Source organism: Macrobrachium rosenbergii, chromosome 16, assembly GCF_040412425.1.
Source record: "Macrobrachium rosenbergii isolate ZJJX-2024 chromosome 16, ASM4041242v1, whole genome shotgun sequence".
Taxonomy (NCBI): domain Eukaryota; kingdom Metazoa; phylum Arthropoda; class Malacostraca; order Decapoda; family Palaemonidae; genus Macrobrachium; species Macrobrachium rosenbergii.
In genome coordinates, this window is record NC_089756.1 from 38954559 (window position 1) to 38980756 (window position 26198).

General features: G+C 36.0%; 1 protein-coding gene across 1 annotated transcript; it reads left to right on the forward strand.

The window, feature by feature from the left end:
- ZC3H3 (Zinc finger CCCH domain-containing protein 3) lies at nt 1-11050 on the forward strand. Its single transcript, XM_067118913.1, is given in 8 exon segments — nt 1-2258; nt 2713-4797; nt 5720-5838; nt 6079-6201; nt 6204-6279; nt 7795-7965; nt 8227-8422; nt 9957-11050. Coding segments are annotated over 7 exon segments (3537 nt in total). The 5' UTR covers nt 1-2258; nt 2713-2722; the 3' UTR covers nt 10734-11050.
- Nucleotides 11051-26198: the final 15148 nt, after the last annotated feature.

A 26198-nucleotide genomic window follows, 5' to 3' on the forward strand; every position in this document is an offset into this window, starting at 1 on the left:
TTTTTACTAGATTTTACGCAGGCGTATTAATCTATACGTCGGGGTTAAGCCAGGTTGCGTCAAGGTTACGGTAGGCTGTTGGACGTTCGTGCAACAATTTGGCAGTGGCCAGTAGGGGTTGCAGTTTGACCAGATCTCCTCCCTGCATATGTAAAAGTACCGTTTAAAGTGAATCATATATATTCTAACTTATCCTAGGGCATTGTGCCTCATCTAAATTTGTCGTAGGCTGCTGGGATCGTACCCCTGTCCAGGGCCGATCAGCTGATGGTGAGCCTGTCAATGGGTCATGGGCTATGCATATGGGTTGCTTGAATTTAGCCAATCGCAGGTGTTTTGTTCAGTATGGGTCTTGTCTCAGGTTGGACATTCTTTGAATTAACCAACAGAAATGGTAAATGTAAAGGAGATGGCTGCACGAAGATAGCATAGAAATGAATGCATATAGCCAAATACAGTAGAGGTGAGATAACTTGAGAAATTTGTTGAAATAATGAGAAATTTACCATCATTGGTTTATATTTCTATGTTTGTCCTTGAGGTGCTGATACTAAACATGGCAAAAGTTGTGCGACATGCTGTGTTTAGTACCAGCCTCTCGGAGATGAGTGCAAAAATGTAAACAAAAGACAGGCTAAATTTCAGTTATCTTGGTAAATTTCTCAAACTATCTCAACTGAACTGCTTTGTTTACACCCTTTTGTATATTCCTCAGTCCAGATATTATCATAATAGTATCTTCATGCAGCCGTCTCCTTAAATTTACCGAAAATGTTTTGTTAAATCGCCATATTGTAGGCTAATTATCATCTCTGGGTAGTATTTTAAGTTGGCATTTTGCTTATCGAGGTAAGAGATGAAATTACATTTTACAGAAGAGCTCTGCAAGGAGATATAATTTATTAGTACAATATTTCAGCTGAACAATATAGAGAAAGTTGTATATATTGCAGTACAGGTGAGATCATTTGAGGAATTCACTGAGATAATTTGAGAAATTTACCGTCTTTTGTTATGCTTTTACATATATCTTGGAGATGATACTAAACACGGCACCCTGCAGAGCTTTTCTATAAAATTATGGAGATAAGGTGAGATCTCTCCATGCTACCTGGTGCTCATTCTTCTGGAACTCCCAACAGGTCTAGGTCTTCATCTTTCCTGGCCTCTCTCCACACAGTTGTTATTCCTTGGTCATTTCAAATTATATCTCCCATAGGTATGTAGCTTGTGATTCCTTTGGAGCTATTTTCTTGAAAGCTGACTGACTTGGTAACTTTTAGTGTAGTAATTTAAGGATTAATATGTTTTCTTCTTGTATTGTTTTAAGGCAGTGCATTCTTAGTAGGTGATAATTACATGTACCCATTACTGGGATTCATACTGGCTAGGTAGTGATAGATTATGTTAGGTATTAGGTTTAGGTTAGGGTCATTTTGGTTACAGTCCTTAAGTACCATACCTGTTATGTTGGAATTGAAGGACAAGCCACAGTGTTCAAACTGTACAAAATGTGTGCCCCCCACTTAGTTAATGCTAATGGAATCTCACCTGTAGATGTTCGTTTTGTTCAAACCTCTGTGTAAACATATGTTAACTTCTTATTATTTGTTTGTTATGCTTGTTCTAACCAAAATATTGAATCCCATTATAGTAAAGTGTGTATGCATTTTTTTAATTAGGCTCCTTCCACTTGTCATTTACTCTCTCACCTGCCTTGCCTATTAATATGCTGGGCTACAGCTTATGTAAAAGATAATAGAGATCTGTGCTCATTTGGGAATTCAGTGATGAATGCACTGCCGTTAGCTATGGTCATATCTCCCTGGGAGAGGTAAGGTAGAGCACCTACTGAAAATAGCCATAAGTCAAAGCTGTCGCTGAATGAAACAACATAGTAATAGTTATCATATTTTACAGTTAAATGAATGTTAGATTAATTTTGCATGTACGTGTGAACAACATTCGTATATAAAAATGCTTGACATGAGCAAACTTTGTAGACATGGGGATAGCCTACTAAATTTATTTGATGTTTTGACTAGTCACTAGTCCATTCAGTTTTGTGTACTGTATTTGCACAACTATTTCATGACACTGCATTTGCCTTCTATTTATTCCTGCCAGTTGTGGAACACTGTTCTGAGGTTCCTTTGTTTTTTCCTGAGATAACTAAAGATTTTTCCCATGGATATCTCATTTACAACAATTGCAGACATGCATCTTGATATGAGTTCAGTGGAGTAAGTAGGTAAAAGGTAAAGTGAAATCTTTGGATATGTGTTATGATCTGTCGGCTTAAACCTTCAACATTATAAAAATGCTATATTTCCTGAAATTTGTATATCTTGCATCCATGTGTTACTGAACTTCATTTGCTATACTTCATTATTAAATTATTTCACCCAAGCCTGTAAAGCTTGCAGTATAGATTCCATCTTGACTGTTTTAATCACATCCTGTCATTATTTAAAGGGAAGATTTTTAGTTAGATTCTTAGAGGCATTTCAGTTGTAATTTGGATACACTTCCAGATTTGATTTGAATTGCCTTTGATTTACAGATGAAATTTCTTTCTTTCAACACCATCATTATATACCATATCCAGTTCTGCACATCCTCAGTTTTTATTGCATTTGCTAAAATGATCACTTGGTATTTTATTTTGATTATTGCTTTTAAAACATGTTTTCATCAATGTATTTTTTCCAGGATGTAAGCGATGGACAACAGAGATGACAAGACGAATATTCACTTTAATCCAGACTTTATTGCCAGGAGAAGTGAAACTCAAGTGAAATCGAAGTTCCATGTCAATCCGGCATTTTTCCAAAAGTCAGGCCCTCACAAAGCATTTTTGCAATCGGTGCAACAGAATTTATCGGAAACAGGGAATGCCTCTGTATCAGTTAAACAAATTCATCAAGCTTCATCGCCACCCAAGGCAGTACAACATTTGTCTAATACAATACAGACATCCTCATCAACCACACTTAACCAGCTTGAATCTCACCACACTGGGAGTTCCTCAAGCTTAGTTTATAACTTTGGAAGCCAAAGACCTGTGTATGCAAATAGCCAGTCTACTTACTCTAGCGTTACTCCCAAGTCTCAGGTATCGTATGTAAATTCAGTAAAGCCATCCATTTACTCATGGAGGACTCGTCCAGTGTCTTCACAACACAATCGCATAGGCTTACCTGTTGATTCCTCGAGTCCTTCTAGGTTCAAGTACCTGCGCCAGAGCAAAGTGAAAGATGGTTTTTCTAATTTTGGTGGAAACCTGTCAGAATTGACAAAGAATAAATTCAAAGTTGACAACAGGACAGGTGCTCACAGTGTCGAAAGAAAAACCAAACATGGCTATGAGAAATACTGTATTATCAGGGAAAGTGAGAAAGCAAATGCAAATGTATTTTCAAGAACGATGAACAGTAAAACCTCGGGAAAGGCTGAAAGTTTAGGGCTTGTTAAGACTGTGAATACAAGTAGTAAAGGCTTAGTCAAAGAGAATCATAGAAAAGTGAATAATACTCTACCATTTAATAAAAGCAGGAGTGTGTATTCTTTGTCAAATGTGAATCGTTGTGATATAACAGGTAAACCTAATGTAAGTTCAGGTGCTAGTAATTCGTTGCTCTCTGGTCCCACTCGTAGTGATCAGAATTTGACGTTAGTTAAAAGGGACTCGCCTCATTCTGCAGAAGTCAGTGCAAATCTTTTTACCAAAAATCCTGCTAACTCTCATACAGAAAGCAAGCTAAGAGCTTCTCCTGTCAAAAGTTCAAATATACTCATAAACCCCATTCTTTTGAAGTCATTGTCAAGTAGTGATAAGGTTGATATCGTAGCCATTGCTTCTAAGTCTAGTCCTAAGAAGGTGGTGCCTTCATTATCATGTAGTGATTCAAAACACGGAAGTCAGATGCAGGCAGAAACAAATAGTGTCGTAAAGCCTACTCCAAGTATGGTTTCCAAGTACAGAGTCATCACGAAAACTAAGCTCGTGCGACGTAGGTCAAAGAGTCTTTCCAAAACTAAACTAACAACGCCAATCAGAGAGACAAGGTCGGACAGTGTACCCCTGGTGTATTCACTTTCCCGAAAGAAGGATGGGTCACACATCACTCTGTGCCGCCCTTCACCTGTGTTTCCAGTCAGACCTCATAGTATCTTGGCTAAAAACCACCCCAAGAGGCGCTACACAATAATATCAAGAAACAAATTAGTCAGGCGGCTGTCGGGATCCTCTCCAGTAATTGACAACATGCTGGAGAGACCAAAGTACACCATTAAGACGAAAACGAAACTCGTGAAGAGGCCTTTGTCTTCTGTGCTTAAAGCAGTCAAAGACTCATCCATGGTGCATGGTGTTACGGTAGATAATGAAGTAAAGAAAAATTACATGGTCTTATCTAAAACAAAGCTCATCAGGAGGAAACCCAGTGCTGGAGTGTTGAAGACCAAGGTCTTGAGGGAAGCTAACAAGTCCAACACCAGAACGATAATACGACGGCATAAGCTGGTTCGCAATGTTCCCATCAGGTCTGGAAAAGTTTCTGTGCTGAAGAGTGTTGATGCTAAAGTGATGAGGAAGATTCATACAAAGTACAAAATAGAAAACCGGGGCATTGGTTTGTCTGCCAAGCAGAAAGCAGCCAAGGGCATTGTTTCAAAGTACAGAATTAACCGGTTGAAAGTGGATTCTCCCACTTTAAAAAGAATTAGTAATAAAAGGTTCACTTGGGTGTCAACCAGGGGAAAAGCAAGTCATCATCTTCAAGAAACTAGGAAGAGGTGAGGGATTACATTTTTTTGTTGTGATTGTTTACTTGATTTTTTAAAACCATTTTTTTCTTTATAGAGAGTAAACAGGATAACTTCTAATTGTATGTCCTTCACAAAGAGGGACTTCAGATATGTTTTTACTTTGTTTATTTTTGTACATCATCAACTCCCATTTCATTCTTTTCCATGTTTAATGTTCTGTTTCTAGGATTTCGTTATGTTTTAACCCCAGTAGCAAAAGATTGACGCAAACCAACTGAAATTTGTATGTTACCCAGTATTGAATAGAATATTTACAGATGACTTTGTAGACACATAATTGGGTGAAGAAATTTTACATGTAGGTTTGATAATGTAGTAGTGGCTAGAATGTTATTTCTCTTCTGGTAAAGAAAAACTTACCCTGAGAGTAGTGCAGATTCATACTCTTGTAACAACTCCTCAAACATTCTGTGACCTTTGGCAAGCAACTCCCACGATACCGTGGACCCTTGCAGACGCCTGAAGATGAAGGAAGTTTTATGATCTTGCTATGAACTGTATTTTCAGTCAGACAAATACAGAAGAACACATGTTGCCTCTCAGTTGAGTAGTAATTCAGCATGAGTAAAATCAGTTTACTAAGTTTAAGAACACATAAGAATACAAAGTGTTTCAAGCAGTTTATGCTCTTCTTTTTATACAAGCCTTTAATTTTATTTTTAGTAAAAGGATGTCCATTTGCAACCTGAGCTGTTATAAGAATATAGAACTATTATCTTTCTCATTTGCTGGTCATTAAGGTCTAAATAAGTGGCTTGTATTATTGACCAATTGTTTTGCTTTTAATGACATATAAAGTACCATGTTTTGTATTGTTATGAGTTTTCTCTTGTTTTATATAAATTATAAGTCACTTAGCCTGTATAATTAGATTTTTATGTGCACACAGGGACTCCGGTAGTTTCTCAGATCGGTTTGTGAATATCGGCGGCATTTTGTATAAAGCTACAAAGACTTCACTTCACAAACAGACAGCAAAGAAGCAGCTCTCTAACGTTGCTGGAAAAGGTAAGTATTTACTGTGAATTCGTTCCAGGTGATTTTAGTTCCTTGAAATTTACAAGTTATAAGTTTTCTTCCATTAAAGGTGTTGACTTGTTAATGCAGTTCACTTTGTAATCAGTGAAATTGTACAGTGTTATTTTTCTTTGATATTTGCTGTTGTTGAATTGAAATAACGTTGACCTTAATTGTATTTATTTTGTGATACTATGTGTATCATTTTCCTCATTTCATTTTACTCTACAGGCTCAAAATGCATTTTGAAATTACGCGGCAACCAATACAGTGTCAGTGCTGGTGGCCGTACTTTGACGCGACTGGAGAGCAAACCCCTATCCACATCAAAGCCCTTATTATCAAGAGTTCACATTGGGGATTGACGTATTCTCGCACCAAGACGGGCCATTATGAGCTCACTAAAGCTCATCAAGCAAGAGCGGTTTTGAGGTACTGTAAAGTGTTTTGTTTTTTCACTAGATTATATTGAAATTGCATCCTCTTGTAACTTCAAATAATTGAACAGCATCATCAGAGATGTAGAATTCACCAGCTTTTCATCTTGCATAAAATGTAGTGGTCAGTCCTTCCGTTCATTTTATTTCAGGCAGTGGAGAAGACCAAACTCATTATGTAGGACTCTTTACACTCCTCTCATCCATTCTTTTTTCTCTCTTCCTACTAACCTGTCCAGTGTTTTTGTTGTATTCATTCTCATTTTCATCCCTCACGAAAAAAGAATGCTTTTCTCCAGCCTTATGACTTGGCTTATTGCTGACAAAAGGCAACACGCAGCAGATAAGGAGACTTGTTTTTTAGCAGTTCCCCATAACGTGTCACTGAGGGTTACATGTTTTAACAGATTCGGCTCTATTTTGCATGGAAGCCTGAAGTAGCTCATCTGCTTTGCTTTAAGCAAAATGGGCCTCAAGCAAATCAAAGGAATGTTTCAGGTGCCTCTAATGCCATCTTCCAGGTGTCTTTCTTTTGATCATCCTCTTCTTTGTTATCATAACTGTCTTCCTCCAGTTTTCAATGCATCTGGGATGCACGGCTCATCTACCTACTCTTCTACCTTTCCGGAATTGTAATCCTTTTGCTCCTGCGCAAGATGTCCTGGGCTCTAGTGTGCTCAGAATGTTTGTAAGTGGGGTACCTCAGATAATTCATAAAATTTACTGAAAAGCCTATGTGCAGCAGAAAATTTGACGCCGACAAAGAAAATGAAGATTTTGAAAAGGTGTGACCATAGATTGTTAAAGTACATGGCCTGAATATGACCAGAGTATATTATGAATGGGGAATTGGCAGTGGGATGTGATGTCCAGAGGCTGGAACATAGAGTAAGATCTCAAAGACTGAGATAATTTTATCATGTGATGAGAATGGATGAAGAACAGCTTGTTTGAAAAGCAGTTTGATATGGAAGTAGCATGTCAAAGACTTAGGAAAGCTGAGGAATTCATGTAAAAAAGGGGATAGACCTGATAAGAGCTGAGCCAGATAAAGTTCTGGACAGAAGAGAGTGGAGAGAACTCATTTCTTGTCAAACCTCTTGAAGGGAAAGGATGGAGAAAAATCTTTAGCTAGCAGCAGTATGGCTCCTAGTATTATAACCATCAATTTTACACTAAGTTTTAAGTCTCCCAACCCATAAGGTGGGTGCCACTTGTAACAGAGAATGACTTGTAAGTTGCCATTGGTCTGGGTAATCCAAGGACAAAGCATTTCACCCACTTCAATGACAGTTAGTTTTATACCAAATCTTTTTCATAACTTAGCAGTAGATTAGTAAAATGTTGTTTCATAAATCAGTAAACTAAGTTTGGCAGGAAGATGGTTGATGTTTAGACATTATTCCAGTTGGTAAAGTTGTACTTATGGAATAAATATATGGAATAGTAATCATTTCTATACAGTGAAAGGTTCCTAAACAGAGTGTAACGATGACTTTTTTCTTTACAGCTCTGCCAAACACCGAAGCATGATAACCTTATCTCAGAAGAAGAGAAGGGGCACGCTGCAGAAACGTAACCAGTACTGCATCTTCTTCAACAGGTTTGGGAGATGTACTAAAAAGGACAAGGGAGATTGCCCGTATCTGCATGACCCGACCAAAATAGCCATTTGCACAAGGTGAGATTTCAGAAACCATGTATGAATATAGAATATTCAGTGTAAAATGTAATTCATGTACTCCTTGTGATCTTAAATTCATCTTTGAAAGTTATCTTGTGGTTTTTTATGATGCTAGTGCATGGCATAGTGTCATGGCACAATATAATACAACTCATACAGTGTTGTTCCCAATTTAGAAAATATAGGTACAGTGGCAGGCTTTTAATGTCAGTAACCCTGTTTCAGGAGAAAGTAATAATCACCCATAATTTATTGCAGGTTTCTGCGTGGCCGTTGTCCTGTTAGTAACTGCCCATTTTCGCACAAAATTGATCCCGACAAGATGCCTGTGTGCTCTCATTTTGTGCGCTCAATATGTACCCGAGATGACTGCCCTTACCGCCACGTTAGGGTTAGCCCCAATGCACCAATTTGCTTAGACTTTCTACATGGACATTGTCCTCTTGGTCAAGAGGTAAGTTCAGTATTGTATATTTTTTATATGGCAATATACTGATTTGTGTGGTGCTTGTATTCTCATATGTTTTTGATCCCTCATTAAAGCTCTGCTGGATTCTTCAGAATGTTACCAGCAAAACAAAGCCATAATATACTACAAAAGGTAAGGTATCCGTGCAAAGGAAAGCCATTTATTTTACAGATGCTATACTTCCTGATATGGTGCATTGTCAGACAAGGGCTGCGTATTCATTTCATAAAAATGTGGGCATTGCTTTGCTAGAGGAAGCCCCCATATTCCCTGCTTTGTTAATGCTGTTAGTGCCTCAGTTTTTATATGTTGTAAATATGTTTTAGTTCTACTATTCATTATACTTCATCTCTTCATTGAGTTTGTTCATGTAAATCTGGATAGGTGGTATAATGATAAATGAAGTGGTTTTTTTTTATTGCTTTTTTGTTAGTAGACTACCCAGTCACAATTTGTACATATGAATGCATATATTGTTTTATTGTTACTTCTTTTGTCTAATCTAGATAGCCATTTTTCATTGTTTACATGGAAAGGCAATGCTTCTTGTAATTTGTTGTTTCTATACATGTAGCTTGTATACTGGTTGTTTCCTTAGGTGGAACAGCATTGCAATTTTGTCCTTATGAGTTGTTGAACCAAGTGGAAGGAATTAAGATAATTAAGGAAGGTGAGGAAGGCTTCTGTCAGAGGTCAGTGTAGGTAACCTGTATGATGGATTGAACAATGTTGAGCTTTATATTTGGCTCAGACATTGTAACAAAGAGTTTGGTTCATGATCAAGAAGACAGTGAGAGTGTCCTTTATGATCCCCGCTCCAGTGAACGTCTTGGAGGAGAATCAGAGAGATGCCCTTCACTTTCTAAGAAGAGCTTTCCTGAAGAATCTGAAGATGAGAGTAGGTTGAGGTAATGCAAACCTAGGTGGTTTTGTTTATGTTCAAGATTTAGAATATTTATTTTTGTTAGGTACAAACCTCTAATATTACAGGAGGTGTCCTGTGTCAAATGCCCAAGATAGGCACAGTTTCTTAATGTTGCACCTTAATTGAAGTTGATTTTTTGTACTGATTTCTTCCAGATAATACTTTTTCGTCAGTTATATTTCCCAGTTAACGATAAGTGTTATTTATTCTTCTGGCAAAGTCTCAGATTACTTTAAAGTTCATTTGGCTTTATTCAAAGTTTGTTTGTTAGACCTTTTATTAGAGTTGAGAGTGTTAATGTTTTGGTTAAACTAATACTGTAAATCATGTGAAGACTAGTATTTAATCATTTTTAAGAGAGAACTGTTCAGACTGAATAACTGGTAAGTCTGGAGTTGTTTGTCTATCCAGAAAGATGTTGAAAGCACCATTTTGTTTACCAAAGAATTTTAGGACTAGGCTTACGTAATGTGTCTCTTCACCCACCCCAAAAAGAAATTGGGACTTTAAGTTTCATTTTAATGAATTTATTAAACCCACTTTCTTTCTTCATCTAAAAGGACATGTAATGTCATATTTACTTTGATATTTCAGTGCAAGAAGCACCATGTGTTGGAATGTGAAGAATTTAGCACATCAGGTAAGTGCCCTAGAGGTGAAGCCTGTCCACTCTCACATCGCAAGGGGTCAAGAAAAAAAAAGAAAAGTATCTCTCTAGAGCCTGTAACCCCATGCACTTCCTTGAAGAAAATGCGTGTTTCCCAGCCAAGGAGACGCAAATCCAGCGACTCTGTTGATGTGTTAGGAGAGCCCAGCGTGAAGCAGAAAAAGAAAAAAGTGATTGTTGCTGATGATGATGGTATACTGAAAAGGTATTTTCATGTAGGCGAGGGTAATCTTCCCGGTGTCGGAGATGGTGCTGTGATGAAAGATATACAAAGCAGGGGACAGAAGGTAGATGATAATTCAAATGCGGGGAAAGATGAAATGGAAGTGGACCTCTTAGAGAGGCCTTCTCACTCTGATGTACCTGGTGGTGAATTGAAAGAACAGTTAACTCGAATTGCAGGAACTAAAGAAGAGACTCTAAGTGCTTTAGATTTAGAACAAAAGAGAGGGAAGATGTTGCAGAAAATAGAACAACTGAAAGGAATGTATGAAACATCACCTGGATCTTCTTCTGGCAATAAAGAAAGTGCTGATGACAGGGCTCAAGCTAACAGGCGAGGAACCTGTAGCAACATGACCAAAGAAATGCAGGATGACACACAAGACTTCAAATGTGATGCTTTTGAGCGACGTCCTCTCCCTAAGAAGATGCCATCGTTCATTTCTCTCTCTAGAAACGTTGGTGATGTAGAGGACCTGTGATATTTTATAATGATGTAGTTTAGTGAATATCGTTATCTGTGATGAACAGCTTCTAAGAATGTTTGTATGGATATGAGAACTATATATTTGCTAATAGTTATTTTTATTGACAGAAGTGGTACCAAAAAGTGTTATGTGTTTTATGTAGTGATCCCCAATGTGATACAAATAACAGTAGTTCACTTATTTTTATATACTGTATACCTTAAATACTCTTTAAATAGGGTTTTCTCTCTGATATTGTTGCTGTGATCTCGTGAAGAGGTTTTTGTACTTATGTAATGTGTCTGGAAAGTTATTAAAGGAATTTATGACAATATGAGATTTTTTTCATTAAAAAGTGGCTGTAGTACCACTACTTGGTCCAGGTTTGAAATTTGGCCATTTTTACCTGGTTTTCAGGACTTGTAAGAATTACTGCAGTGTGTCCTGGAGTTTGTGTATGTTTGATTCAGTGTATATTTCTAGAGCACCCTTCTTTCAACTACAGTAATTGTTGTTATATGGACGTGTAGTAAATTTGGGTATTTAAAACAGTTTGTATTCATCAGTATAGTAGGTGGTTCAAATGTAAACCTGTATGGAAATATTTATGGGAAGAAATAAGGTGAACACATCTACATCTTTATTTAAAAGATCAGATTGGATTTAAATGATTTTTACTTTAATCAAGGTAATTCAAAATTCATTTCTGAAAGTAATTGTGATTATTTTAACCTAAATGTCTAATACAGTATGTAAAATATGAGGCTAATATTATTAGGTACAGGAAAGCAAAGAAAAATTAGTGCACAGAATTAAATGGACAGGAGAAGAATGGCAAATCAAGAGAAGGAGAGAGCAGTACACAAGCTTAAACCATTTAATGTGATAAATTTCAGTACTTGAAGCACAATATGGGCAAGCAGAAAAGAAGTCAGCAAATATGTGTATACAAGGATCAGGTATTTGTTTAAGGTTATCACTGAACTAGTAGAAATGTCACCCAAGAAAGAGGGAAATCAGCTAATAAAAGTGTCACCTATGGTAATTTAGCAAGCATCAAGAAAGCAGCATTTTCTTGAACTTCATCATCATCCCACAATATTCCCTTTGAGGGAGTCTGGTAAACTACTTATTAGTAAATATGAAAACAAATCCAGAAGGCAAGTGATTATGAAACTATCAGCTAACAATGATGCACTTCATAAAAAGTTGAAGGCAGTCTTCAACTTTAACGTAAGAGTGGGTGAAGAATTTCCTTTTAAAGAGTTCCTGATGAAAATGAAATTTTTACTAATATTCTCAAGAGATTTTAACTAATCTGAATTGACACACCTGTGCCATTGAAGCTTTCAAGGATTCTGTGAGTGGGTAGTTGCACACGAACTCTAAAATAGTGATTTACTCTAAAAAATTTGTTATTCATTATTGAGTTCCATGAACAGATAGAAATAGCTTGATGCTATGAAATGATCAAGGTTTCCATATGAAAGCCATGCACAAAACTTTTATCTCATTTACAGAAGTCTGCTATTATTATTGGATATCGAGGGAACCATCAAGAAAAGCAGAGACTTCATGTAAGTGTAACTTGATAAAGGTATCAGATTGCCAAAATACAGGGGAAACACAAACTCCCAGAATTTTGTTGTTTTTGTATCCTCATCAAACAGAGCAACCAGAGTACAAAAGAAATGGTATATAACAACCAGTGTTGTGACCCATACCACAACAGTGAAGGTGATGTCGTGATTCAGTGACAGTGAATGGGGGATCATCTTTTGTTGCCAGAGGATATCCCCTAATGTCAGTACAAAACTTGTGGGATTCTCTCTGGTCAGCCTTATGGTGACCTGGGAATTCTTAGGGTCTCTCTGTCTTGGGCCAAGATCCCCTGTTTGGGCAGCAAACCCTCCTGATGCAACAGCTGTTGACGTGCAGATCATCACTTACGTCATTAGGTTGAACAGGAGGGAAACATAAACACTGGGGGTTTCTTCAGTCCTCCTATCATCAAGTCATTCCTCTCAAACTTTCTTGGCATCTTCATCTGTCATGGCCTGTGGCATCTTTTCTGGGTTAACCTCATCGATTTCCCATATTGCTGCTAGATCTGCATAGGGCTCCTGGGTTCAAGGTATTTATCCCCTGAGACAGTCTGTTACCTTGACTCCCTTCTTTAACTCTGATGTGTGCAATGCTGGTATCTTTCAGTAATGTAAAGTTTTTTGGGCTGGATACTGTGAATGTTACTTGTCAGTTTCTGCCTCAATCCTGACCTCTGGGATCTCAGGGAATAAATATTTGCTCCTCTGGGATTTTTTGTGCATGGAAAGAAGTCTCATTGGTAGAGCAATACAGTATCTTAATCCTGACGATCACATTCCTTTCTCTAGCAGAGAGGATCCTCTTGGTGGTGGAAACTCTAGTTTAAGGCCTCCATAGCAGGGTATGGTGCACCTCACACGTTACATTGGAGGCATTACTTGAGGTTCTTTCCAGCATCCCTCCAGCCCCAAGCTGCAACCCCTTTCATTGCTTTTACTGTACCTCTGTTTGTATTCTCTTTCTTTCATCTTACTTTTCACCCTCTGCTAACAATTGATTCATAGTGAAACTGGGAGGTTTTCCTCCTGTTACACCTTTCAGTCCTTTTTATTGTCAATTAACGTTTCAGCGCTGAATTACCTCACAGGTCTCAGTGCTTGGCCTTTGGCCTAAATTCTAAATTCTATTTATCTATTTAGTTTAAGCCTTAGCATTCCAGGAGAGTAGCAGATGAGACCTTAAGTTGTTGTTGACCTGAATGGCCTCATGGAAGCCATAGGCCTGCCTTTAGCCACCAGGAATGTCCATTCCCAACTATTGGAGGAGAATCTTTGCTAAATATCCATTGTTCTGATTGGTCAACCATTTACATAGGATACTGTGTAGCCTGAAGCATGCTTCTACTTGCCTAGCAATCAGGACTGTGATGGTATGGACGATAATATTTGATAACTAAAAGTCAAGGAATTTATGACAGAGTGCTTGGTCTTGGAATAAATTTTACATTTAATTTATTTTTATATTCCATAGATTTCAGCTTGCAAATTAAGTTTAAATTTTGTTTAGAGAGTGACAAGTTCACAGAAGCTGCCACCTTGTGATAAAACCATTCCCAATTATTTTTATGGAAGCCAATTGACCACCTGACTTAGTCGCTGACACACCTGTTGTTGTTTAGTGAGAATGACGTAAAGGAGCAAGTAACCGTTGATGGTACTAATGAACCTAAGAGATAGGCCTAGGTATAAGATGTATTTGGAGTCAGAGAAATTGACGTAAACAATTTTTGGAAGGGGAGAATCAAAACGAGTTTAAAGTATCTAGTGTAAAGGACGGAGGTGTTAAATGAGAGTATTTTTCTCAAAATTTACAAATTGCAGTACCACAGAAATGTGTGGAGAATCAAAACACTTGACACGGCCAAGGTAAACCTCATTGTAAAAGAATTTCATTGTCATTTTCATGCTTAATGTGAATTGGTAACAGGAAATATTTTGCCTTAGTAGTTATTGCAGAAGAGAGATAATACAAAGTTTTATTCTCATCATAGTGCAAGTTGACATGCCTTGAAAATGATCAGTATTAATGACCTTGGTAATGTAATGCCAGATGATTCAAAATTAATCGATCTTACTAAATGAATGTGTTTATCAAGATGATGAATTTTGGATTTCAGCTAGGCAATATGCAATGTTCTTATAGACTTTTTAATCATACATTCTGCCATTGCTTTGTATTGTAAATATTGATATGGGATTCCTGCGTAAGTCTATTTTAGGTTCCCAAAATTTTGTTGAATTTTTTAAATAAGAGCTGGTGTATGGGACTGTGATAGACAATATTATTTTTATATATATTTTTTTCTCACAGTATGTGACCTGGGGTTTCCTGTTTATTGTAGTCAATTTCTTATGGAACAAGAACGGTACTGTACTGTAATCCTTCACACAGAGTAAGGGAGAAAATAACCACTCGATAAACAACGCCCGTGGAATGTCATGTAATTTTGTAGACTTTTCAACGACATGAAGTAAGTTTTCTTAATCTTTACCTATTTTTTATGTCTTCTGGTGTATAACGAACACAATACAATAGAGGAAACTATCTCTATTGTATTTCTGTCGTGGCAGAAACACGCCGTTCTCTTGAGAGATAAGATAACATTGATATATACCTGTGAGGAAAGACAAAATAGAAGAAAAGTTGTTACTCGATGAAAGCATCGTCAGTAACATCTGTGCAGGTGTTCATGGCCTAAATGACGTAACGACATAATGGCAATGTTTTTTTTTTTTTTTTCATCCGCAGATATATTATTCTGAAAGCTACCAACATATGGTACTTATTCACGGCAATTATGGTCTATATATTCGTTTCCTAGATGTCATGTCATGTAATGGTCAACTTGAGTATTTGGTATAAAGCTAAATGGCGTTGTTTATCACTTGTTTCAAGTGCTGTACATGTATGTATTTTTCCACATTTTCAGACCACATGCACAGAACTTTAGTGGATGGAAATTAATTTTGTTAGTTTTTCAGACTGAGGCAGTTAGTTACCTTTTGATGTTTTCAACTTAAGGGAGCATTATTATTATTAAACTGTTGAGGTTTTTTTTTTTTTTGTGGGGTTCGTATAGTATAATTTTGTTAACATCCTCGACAATATATGTCGGTTAGAGTAATGGCGTCAGATGTTGACGAATTGCATTAAAATCTTTTTCCCACGCGTACCCTCGCGAGCATATCCGAAGCCCTGGAGGAAATAGATTACAGCCAACCACGATATTTAACGAATCGTGATAAAAGAGATAGATATAGGAAGCAGCGAAAGTAGGCTTTCTACATATGTTGACATTATATTTTGTCGTCTTTTATGAAATAGATTCCAGCCAACCATGATATTTACTGAAACATGACGAAACCCTAAGATTCTTTATAGGAAACGGCGAAAGTAGTAGGCTTTTCATATCTGGTAACGTCATATTTTGTCTTCTCTTATGATTAAAACACGAGGAAAGGCAGTTTACTAATTTTTCGTGCATTTGCCCAAAAATTCACTGAAGTCTCCTTCTTACTATACCTCCATTCATATTATCTTTCTTCCATCTCGCTATCCACCCCTCTCTTAACAGATATTTCTTTGTGCAACTGTGAGGTTTTCCTCCTGTTACACCTTTCGGACCTACCTACTCTCAATTTCCTTTCCAGCGCTGAATGACCTCATAGGTCCCAGTGCGTGGCCTTTGGCCTAAATTGTATATTCAGTTCAATTCAATTCACTGAAATCTCCCCAGCTATTATTCCTGACCATCAACGTATTTGGCAGATCATGTTTTGAGTAGTAAAATGCATAAGATTTCTGTTTCCCATTATTTCGTGTAGCCTATAGGTTCGCTACGGGAGAGGAGAAGTTTTGAGTAATACGATACAAAATGTAAAATTTACTTCAAATTATGCCATGTTTAAGTTCGCTAACAGAAGGAGGGGCGGGGGCGCCATATTACAGCTGAATTCTATTCGTTTATAAAAGTTACCATTGAAAGAGAAAGCGCTTATTGTTGGTTACGTATAGGTTAATGGTGGAGGGGGGGGGTGGTTGTTTGAGTAATACAATACAAAATGCAAAATTTACTTCAAATTATGCCATATTTAGGTTTGCTAACAGAGAGGGGAGAAGAAGGGGGCCATGTTACAGCCGAATTATATTCGTTTGTAAAGTTACCATTGAAAGTGAAAACGCTTATTGTTGGTTACGCATAGGTTAATCAATTTTAGTTTTATTATCGATGCCAAGAGGAAAATGTTCTTCACATTTTTTTTCTGCATAGAAAAGATAACACATACGCATTTTGGACCTTGATAACTAAGCAAATTGATGCGTTTTACGTGGGAAGATGAGATGGTTCCTAATAAGGGGGTTTATAAATATGCCAGTCACCTGGATAATTTGTACGTGAATGAATCCATACGTCCCATAATTATCCAACTGCATGACACATTATATATATATATATATATATATATATATATATATATATATATATATATAGGTATATATATATATATATATATATATATATATATATATATATATATATATATATATATATATATATATATGTGTATGTGTGTGTTTCTAAGTTGATTAAGCATTTTGTAAGTGGAGTTTATCCTTAATTTAGGTGTTATAGGTTGGTAGTTGATTGTTGTGGGTTGCAGTGGTAAAAAACCAATAGACCTTTGTTTATCTCCACGACTAAATGTATACCTTCAAAGGGGGAGGCTCTCTCTCTCTCTCTCTCTCTCTCTCTCTCTCTCTCTCTCTCTCTGAAAAAGTTGCAGGATTAGTTCCTTTGAAGTTAACTAGGGACCTTCAAATTCAAATGGATTCAAATGACCATTCATATATTATAAATTCTCCTTTGAAGTTCTAGGGGCCTTCTCTCTCTCTCTCTCTCTCTCTCTCTCTCTCTCTCTCTCTCTCTCTCTCTCTCTCTCTCTCTCTCTCTCTCTCTCTGAAAAAGTTGCAGGATTAGTTCCTTTGAAGTTAACTAGGGGCCTTCAAATTCATACGGATCGAGATGAACATTCATATAAATTCTCTCTCTCTCTCTCTCTCTCTCTCTCTCTCTCTCTCTCTCTCTCTCTCTCTCTCTCTCTCTCTCTCTCTCTCTCTCTGCTCTGCAATGCACAGCCAGCTTTCACACGTACTCACACGTAGGCCACATCCTAAACACCGGAATCTGGATTCAGAAGTCAAGGTAATCGGCCTAATAAAAAAGAGAAAAATTTCGTACATATTTTAGAAATAGATTTGCCTTTAGGTATATGTATATCTTCAAATATATGCATTTAAGTATATTTTCAAATATATATTTGCTTTTAGAGAGATATATATTCTAATACACAGTGAAATGTATCTCCGAGACTGAGATATTGTTTTCTTGAAAGGGTATACGCGGTCTAGCTGTTTCCGAGATCTGTAGATGGAAGATTCATATCGGTTATACGAGCTAGGGACCACTTTCACTCTCCTTTTTGGATGTGCTTGGTGTCTTATTGCTCTCTCTCTCTCTCTCTCTCTCTCTCTCTCTCTCTCTCTCTCTCTCTCTCTCTCTCTCTCTCTCTCCGCCCCCCGAGCAACAAGGCACTCGTGCAGGGTAATGTGAAATTTTCGCTGCCAAGATGAACATATCTTTTGATGATTCTTAGGCGACCTTGGCTTTTGCGACGCCGGATTACACTTAGATCAGTCAAAAGAGGGTCTCAATTTGTTAATTCGAGAAACCACTACTGTCTTCCGTGTTCCAGAAAGCTTAGACTATTCTGATTGAATAGGAACGAAATTTATATACAGTATATCTGACAGGTGTCTGTAGGTGGGGTCATACCCTCATTAGTGCCAGGTCAAATTCTACCAATCCTCCGGGAATTTGTGACCTCCACTTCCCTTCTCCCCGTGTTTCGACTACCTTCCTTAAAATTAAACTCCTTGCCTATTTCTTTTATGATTAATGGATCAAGTTTACACAGTCCGTGACTAATGTTCATGTTCTTGCTGAGACTTTCTTTTATAAAACCTCCGTCCATATTCTCTTTTTTCCATCTTACTTCCCACCCTCTCCTAACAGTTGTTTCACAGTGCAACTGCTTTGAGGTTTTTCTCCTGTTACACCTTTCAAACCTTCTTACTCTCAATTTCCCATTCAGCGCTGAATGACCTCATAGGTCCCAACAATTGGCCATCGGCCTAAATTCTATATTCCGTTCCATTCCTTTCTAGTGCATTATTATGATAAACTCTCTTTTTTTGCTTTTGCCCAGTTGATTGTATTGATTGTTTTCACTAACATGTTCAGATATTCCACTGTTCACCTGCGTATTTCTTGCACATGTTTTATGCTGGTCTGTTCTGTTTTCCAGTGCCTTTCCAGCACTAGCGGATCAGAAAAATTTCGTGGGGAGCCATCAGTTTTCATATTATACACACACACAAACACATATATATATATATATATATATATATATATATATATATATATATATATATATATATATATATATATATATATATATATATATATATATATATATATATATATATATATATATATATATATATATATAATACAGCATATTATTTCTATAATAGATTTTTATTTTTTTCCCATTTTTATATTTCTCATTTATGTTATTATTATCTAAATCTTCAGTATTATTATTTTGTCATTATTTTTCATGGCGGGGGCCGCACGTGCCCAGGTGGCCCCCCCAACACCCTGGATCCGATGGTGCTGACGAGTTTGACCAATATAAAAGTTATATTACAAGACTTACGTGGAATCTGGTATGCACAGCTTTTAGGATCTACAACCGTATTTCATTTCTTCCCTGTGGTGTTTGATATATAAAATCATTTTACATATATAATGTTTTACACATGTATATATAGTATACATATACATTATATATATATATATATATATATATATATATATATATATATATATATATATATATATATATATATATATATATATATAATATTATATATATATTACATGTTATCATTGTTATATATCATGTTATATTATATTATATACTGTATGCAGTTGTAGATCCTAAAGGGTGCGCATACCAGATTCCATGTAAATCTTGTAATAACTTTTATATAGGTCAGACCTGGAAGGACTTTGGAAACGAGAACAGAACAGCATAAAACATGTGTAAGAAATACACAGGTGAACAGTGGAATATTTGCACATGTTACTAAAAACAATCATATACATATGTATATATATATATATATATATATATATATATATATATATATATATATATATATAAATATATATATATATATATATATATATATATATATATATGTATATGTATATATACATACATATATGATGTATGTGTGTGTATGTGTGCCCAATGGCATGCGTGTGCAGTCGTACAGTATTCCAACACATCCAGAGAAACGATTAAATAGCTGTTACAGCGACTCACTTCGCTAATGAAATGCCCACTGAGGCTGAAAATGAACTGCTGTAGCAGATGTGGCCGCGGAGATTTTCTTCCAATAGTTGTCCATTTTTTTATTTTTCATTTTTCTATTTCTTATTTTCTCATCACGAGTCTAGCGTCGTGGAAAATTTAAAATTGGTCCGCCAGATTTTGTGAAGCGTTGGGTACTTTCCTTGATGAGTTGTGGTGATGAAATTGGTGATGATTGGTGATGAAAATGGTGATTAGTGATGAAAATGGTGATGATGACTTGTCATGGAAATGGGGACTATAGGTGATGAAGATGGTGGTGATTTGTGATTAAAATGGTAGTGATTGGTGATGGAAATGGTGATGATTACTGATGAAAATGGTGATGATTGCCAATTAAAATGGTGATGATATATAATGAAAATGGTGATGATTGGTGATGGAAATGGTGATGATTACTGATGAAAATGGTGATGATTGGCAATTAAAATGGTGATGACTGGCGATGAATGAAAATGGTGATGATATATAGTGAAAATGGCGATGATCTGTGATGGAAATGGTGATGATTACTGATGAAAATGGTGATAATTGGCGATGAAAATGATGATGATTTGTGACGAATATGTTGATGATATGTAATGAAAATGGCGATGATCTGTGATGGAAATGGTGATGATTTGTGAAGAAAACGTTGATGAGTGCATAAAAAGTGTGATGATTTATGATGAAAATGGTGATGATTGGTGATGAAATGTTAACGCTGTTAATGATGAAATTATTATTATTATTATTATTATTATTGTTTTATTGTTGTTCTTATTATTATTATTGTTGTTGTTGTTTTTCTTACTCGTTGTGAATATTGCAACTGCCTCAATTTGCATAAAACCAGTGACATAAAACAAAAGAATGATTAATATTGACACATTATTGAAAAATTCAGATGTTATGGTATTATGTATGGTTTATACAGTTAAATGCACTGAAATTGTTCATATCGTCTATAAATTCTTTTAAAACTGACTCGTTATTCCACTAGGCTCAAGTTAATTAAGAACACCTGACGTCTTTAACAAAAAATAAAGACAAAATATTTTTAAACGTTCAGATAAAATAGTCATTTCATCACCTACGCATTTATCAAGGCTCTGTCTCCAACATTTCTTCCATTTTTCCACCAATTTGTTGACGGTAGTGTCGTCAGTGCCCCTCGTGAGGGGCATTGTAGGCATTACTTAAGGTTCTTTGCAAGGTGCCTTCGGCCCCTAGCTGCAACCCCTTTCGTCCCTTTTACTGTACCTCCTTTCATATTCTCTTTCTTCCATCTTAATTTCCTCCCTCTTCCTAACAACTGATTCATAGTGCAACTGCTTTGAGGTTTTCCTCCTGTTACACCTTTCAAACCTTTTACTGTCAATTTCCGTTTCAGCGCTGAATGACCTCATTTGTCCCACTGCTTGGCCTTTGGCCTAAATTTTTTATTCAGTTCAATTTAATTCCACCAACTTGTCAATTAAAGTGATTCACTTTATCATTTCTCCATCTGCAGGGGTGTAGGAGGTTAGTGCACTTCGCGTGGTGCACTGTAGGCATTGCTAAAGGGGTTTTGCAGCGTCCCTTCAGCTCCCAGCCACACCCACTACTAAGCCTTTTACTTTACCTCCATTCCTGTGTCGTTTTGTCGTCTTGCTGTCCAACACCTCTAATTATTATACTTCTTAGTGTAACTTCGGGGTTTTCTCCCAATTCCACCTTTATAAGAGCCTTGTACTTCATTTCCTTTGTTTCCTGGCTCTCTTTATTTTGCTGTCCAACCACTCCAACTCCCTCTTTTCGCAGTCCCAACCACTAAATGGTCGACGCCCCATTGCCTGGCATGACAGCCTAAATTTCATCAGATCGAAACCAATCAGCTTTCAGTCATTCGTCACTCAAGCAGTCAGTCGCCTCTCAGAGATGAATAGATTGATTGATTTGTATTAATCTGGCATTGCAACATCGGCGAAAGATGACTTATCGATGGTACAGGTTAAGACATTAACCTTTCTTTTCTCGACTCGTAATCCTTTGCCGTCGTTAAAACTCTTGGTATTGGGTTAATTGATTCTGAAGATTTTGGTAAAAAAAAAGATTGTTTGGCACCTGTCCGCTGAAACTCTACGCCGGTTTTGTACTTCTTTGTGTATTTCCTTTTTAGCTGATAAGACTGTTTGATAGTTATGCATCGCCTACGGTATGACATGTATTCATGGTGGCTGAAGATGTGTATATGTGTTCCTGTTGTCATACGCACGTATGACATTGTATGAATGTCTTCGTGGTGTAATCTGACAGCGTGCTGTGAAATCTAAGGGTCCTTGAAAACAAAATTGGCAAGGGGAAACCCTTTTTAATTTGATATACTGTATGTATATACATATATATATATATATATATATATATATATATACATATATATATACATATATATTTATATATGTATGTATATATATTCATATATATACATAATTACATACACATTACTTTATATTTATATAGATTATATATATATATATATATATATATATATATATATATATATATATATATATATATATATATATATATAATTATATATTTATATACTGTATATGCATGCATATGTCATGGTCGTGTATACATAGGAAATGGGACTCTGACTCAATACATGTCCCCAACATTATGTACTGGGGGAAGGGCGCCGTCGGGGGTTAGTAATGCAAGTTTTATACGCACCCAAAGTAATGCTGGTCACCAATCCAAAATATAACCAGGCCAAGCATCGCTTAATTCTCATAACTGGTTAACGAGCTTTGTAAACAGTCTGTTCTTGCCGTCAGCAATCAATATGAGGAGTTTGCTCGAGAGAATGGCTTTATTCGTATATTTGTGATTACATTTTTATTACATTTCATGAAGAGACTAATTACATATTCGTCATTCTTCTCTCTCTCTCTCTCTCTCTCTCTCTCTCTCTGTCGATTCAGAACTCCTTAAAAATTCATTTCTCGCTATAATGTGGTTCGGATTCCACAATAAGCTGTAAGTCCCGTTGCTAGGTAACCAGTTGGTTCTTAGCCACGTAAAAATAAATCTAATCCTTCGGGCCAGCCTTAGGAGAGCTGTTAATCAGCTCAGTGGTCTGGTTAAACTAAGATATACTTAACTTGACCAGTGGTTTCCCGTAGGGTGGTAGTGCCGTCAGTGCACCTCATGTGGTGCACTGTAGGCGTTACTAAAAGGTGTTTGCGGTGTACCTCAGGTCCCTAGCTGCAACCTCTTTCATTCCTTTTACTGTACCTCCGTTCACATTCTCTTTCTTCCACCTGACTTTCCACCCTTTCAAACAGTTGTTTTATAGTGCAGCTGCGAGGTTGTCCTCCTGTTACACCTTTTTCACTCTCAGTTTCCGTTTCAGCACTGAATGACCTCATAGGTCCCAGCGCTTGGCCTTTGGGCTAAAGTCTATATTCTATTCTATTCTTAACCGGTGGTGCACTGGAGGCGTTACAAAAAGGTATTTGCAGTTTCCCTTCAGGTCCCTCCTAGCTGCAACCACTTTCTAATCTTTTACTTTACCTCCATTCCAACTTCCTGTCTTCAGTCTTGCTGTCCAACCTCTCAAACTATTCTCAGTTCAACTGTGGGGTTATCTCCCAGTTCCACCTTAAGATCCTTGTATTTCATCTCCTTTATTTTGTGGATCTCTTTACCTTGCTGTCCATCCACTCCAGCTCCCTCTCTTCTCCGTCTAAAGCGCCGAATGGCCGAAGGTGTCCCAGCGCTTGGCTTGACAGCCTATAATATTCACAAAACCGAACCAAACCCACTCCGTAGCCACTAATGCAAAACGATATTGATTCAATAATTTTTTTCTGATGGTGTTCGTAGAAAGTAATAAATTTTACTTTGATTGGTTATTATTTATTATTATTATATTATTCAGTAGATGAACCCCATTCATATGGTATTCGTAAAAACTAATAAATTTATCTTTATTATTATTATTATTATTATTATTATTATTATTATTATTATTATTATTATTATTATTATTATTATTATTATTCAGTAGATGAACCCCATTCATATGGTATTCGTAAAAACTAATAAATTTATCTTTGATTGTTTATTATTATTATTATTATTATTATTATTATTATTATTATTATTATTATTATTATTATTCAGTAGATGAACCCCATTCGTTTGGTATTCGTAGAAACTAATAAATTAATCTTTGATTGGATATTATTATTATTATATTATTATTATTATTATTATTATTATTATTATTATTATTATTATTATTATTATTATTATTATTATTCAGTAGATGAACATTCATATGGTATTCGTAGAAACTAATAAATTCTTTGATTGGTTATTATTATTATTATTATTATTATTATTATTATTATTATTATTGGAATTATTATTATTCAGTAGATGAACCCCATTCGTTTGGTATTCGGAAACTAATAAATTCATCTTTGATTGGTTATTATTATTATTATTATTATTATTATTATTATTATTATTATTATTATTATTATTATTATTCAGTAGATGAACCCCATTCATATGGAACAAACCCATAAAAGGGACCACTGACTTGAAATTCAAGCTTCCAAAGGATATTATGGTGTTCATTAGAAAAAAGTAAGAGGAAGTAATGGGAAATACAGAAAGAAGAGATACAACTTATTAAAAAGACAAAATAATTCAATAAATAGATGAAAATGTATTAAAATTAAAATGCAAGGAGAATAGTATTAGGGTAGCACTGGTGTTGGGTTTTTTTTCTGAAATAGCTAATTCATCTTTTTTGGAATTTTTTTATAATTTGGAGCGGCTAGTTTTTTTTGTTTTTTTTTTTTATCCTGTTATACTTGTTTGAGCTTAAAGGAATAAAAAGTTGTTTGTAGACTGGTTGGCCTAAAAATTCAAACGGATTGTTTTTTGGGTTTTTTATATAATTTTTTATTTAGTTTTTTTTTCTGTCTGCCGTTGTATAATTCAAGATGATTTAGAGAGGGTCTCTCTCTCTCTCTCTCTCTCTCTCTCTCTCTCTCTCTCTCTCTCTCTCTCTGAAAGAAATGGATTTTGACATATGGACGATCCATCCAACATTCTCAAAGAATCTCTCTCTCTCTCTCTCTCTCTCTCTCTCTCTCTCTCTCTCTCTCTCTCTCTCTCTCTCTCTCTCTCTCTGTTACGCCTCAACTCCCGAAATCGCTTTTACTTGGCCCTCTTCTCTTCTTGTTTTGATTGTTTAGGAGGCGTGGGCGTGATTTCGGGTATGGGCGGTGCCGCGTAAGTGGGCTGGTGGGCGTCTTGTGTCTTTAATTGTCTTTAGAATTTTTTGTATTGTTTTTCTTTGTTTTATCTCTGTTTATTTTTTATCGTATTCGTTGTATGGGAATTGTTGTCTCATTTTGAGATGTTGAAACAGGCATGAAGACATTTCACTTTCTCTCTCTCTCTCTCTCTCTCTCTCTCTCTCTCTCTCTCTCTCTCTCTCTCTCTCTCTCTCTCTCTCTCTATATATATATATATATATATATATATATATATATATATATATATATATATATATATATATATAATAACTTGATCATTTGCACAATTGTTCTTAGCATTAATACAGTTAATAACAGGACCTTATTTAAACAGGATGGTATCTAAAGGAGATTTTTATTTAACAAAAAAAGTTACTAGCTTTCAAGGAATTTCTGTCCTTACTGACTACCAGACGATGGAGACAGAAAGTCCTTGAAAGTTCGTAACATTTTTTAGTAAAAATCTCCCTTAGATACCCTCCTGTCTGAAAGAGGTACTTTTAATATATATGTATATGTATATATATATATATATATATATATATATATATATATATATATATATATTTATATGTATATTATAATATATTACTCTCATTTGATGGTAATTATTTCACCGTGAGTTGTCATAACGTAACAATGGAAAAAGAAAATATAATAACACAAAAAAGATATTTGTTGATTTATATCAGGGAATTCTTAGTCCATACCTTAAATGTCTTGGAAAGTCATCTGTGCAAGCGATCTTATCTTCATTTTTCATTTCCTTCGTGTTTAATAACCTCTTCCCTAATTGATTTTGATGATCACATTGTGTGACTGTCTGATGCAAAATTAACAACGATCGCCATAAAAAGGAATAGAAAAAAAAGATCTCATAATGAGATGACGATAATATCTTCCCTTCCATTTCCTAGATGACCCTCATGTAGGTCACCGCCGAGTAATTAAAACTCCGCCATTATCCAATCAGCGCCGGGGCATCCGAATGCCATAACTCATCCGCCGAACATCCAACACGACCGCGAATCCCACTTCACCCCAACCAGGCGACGACCAAAACAACAACA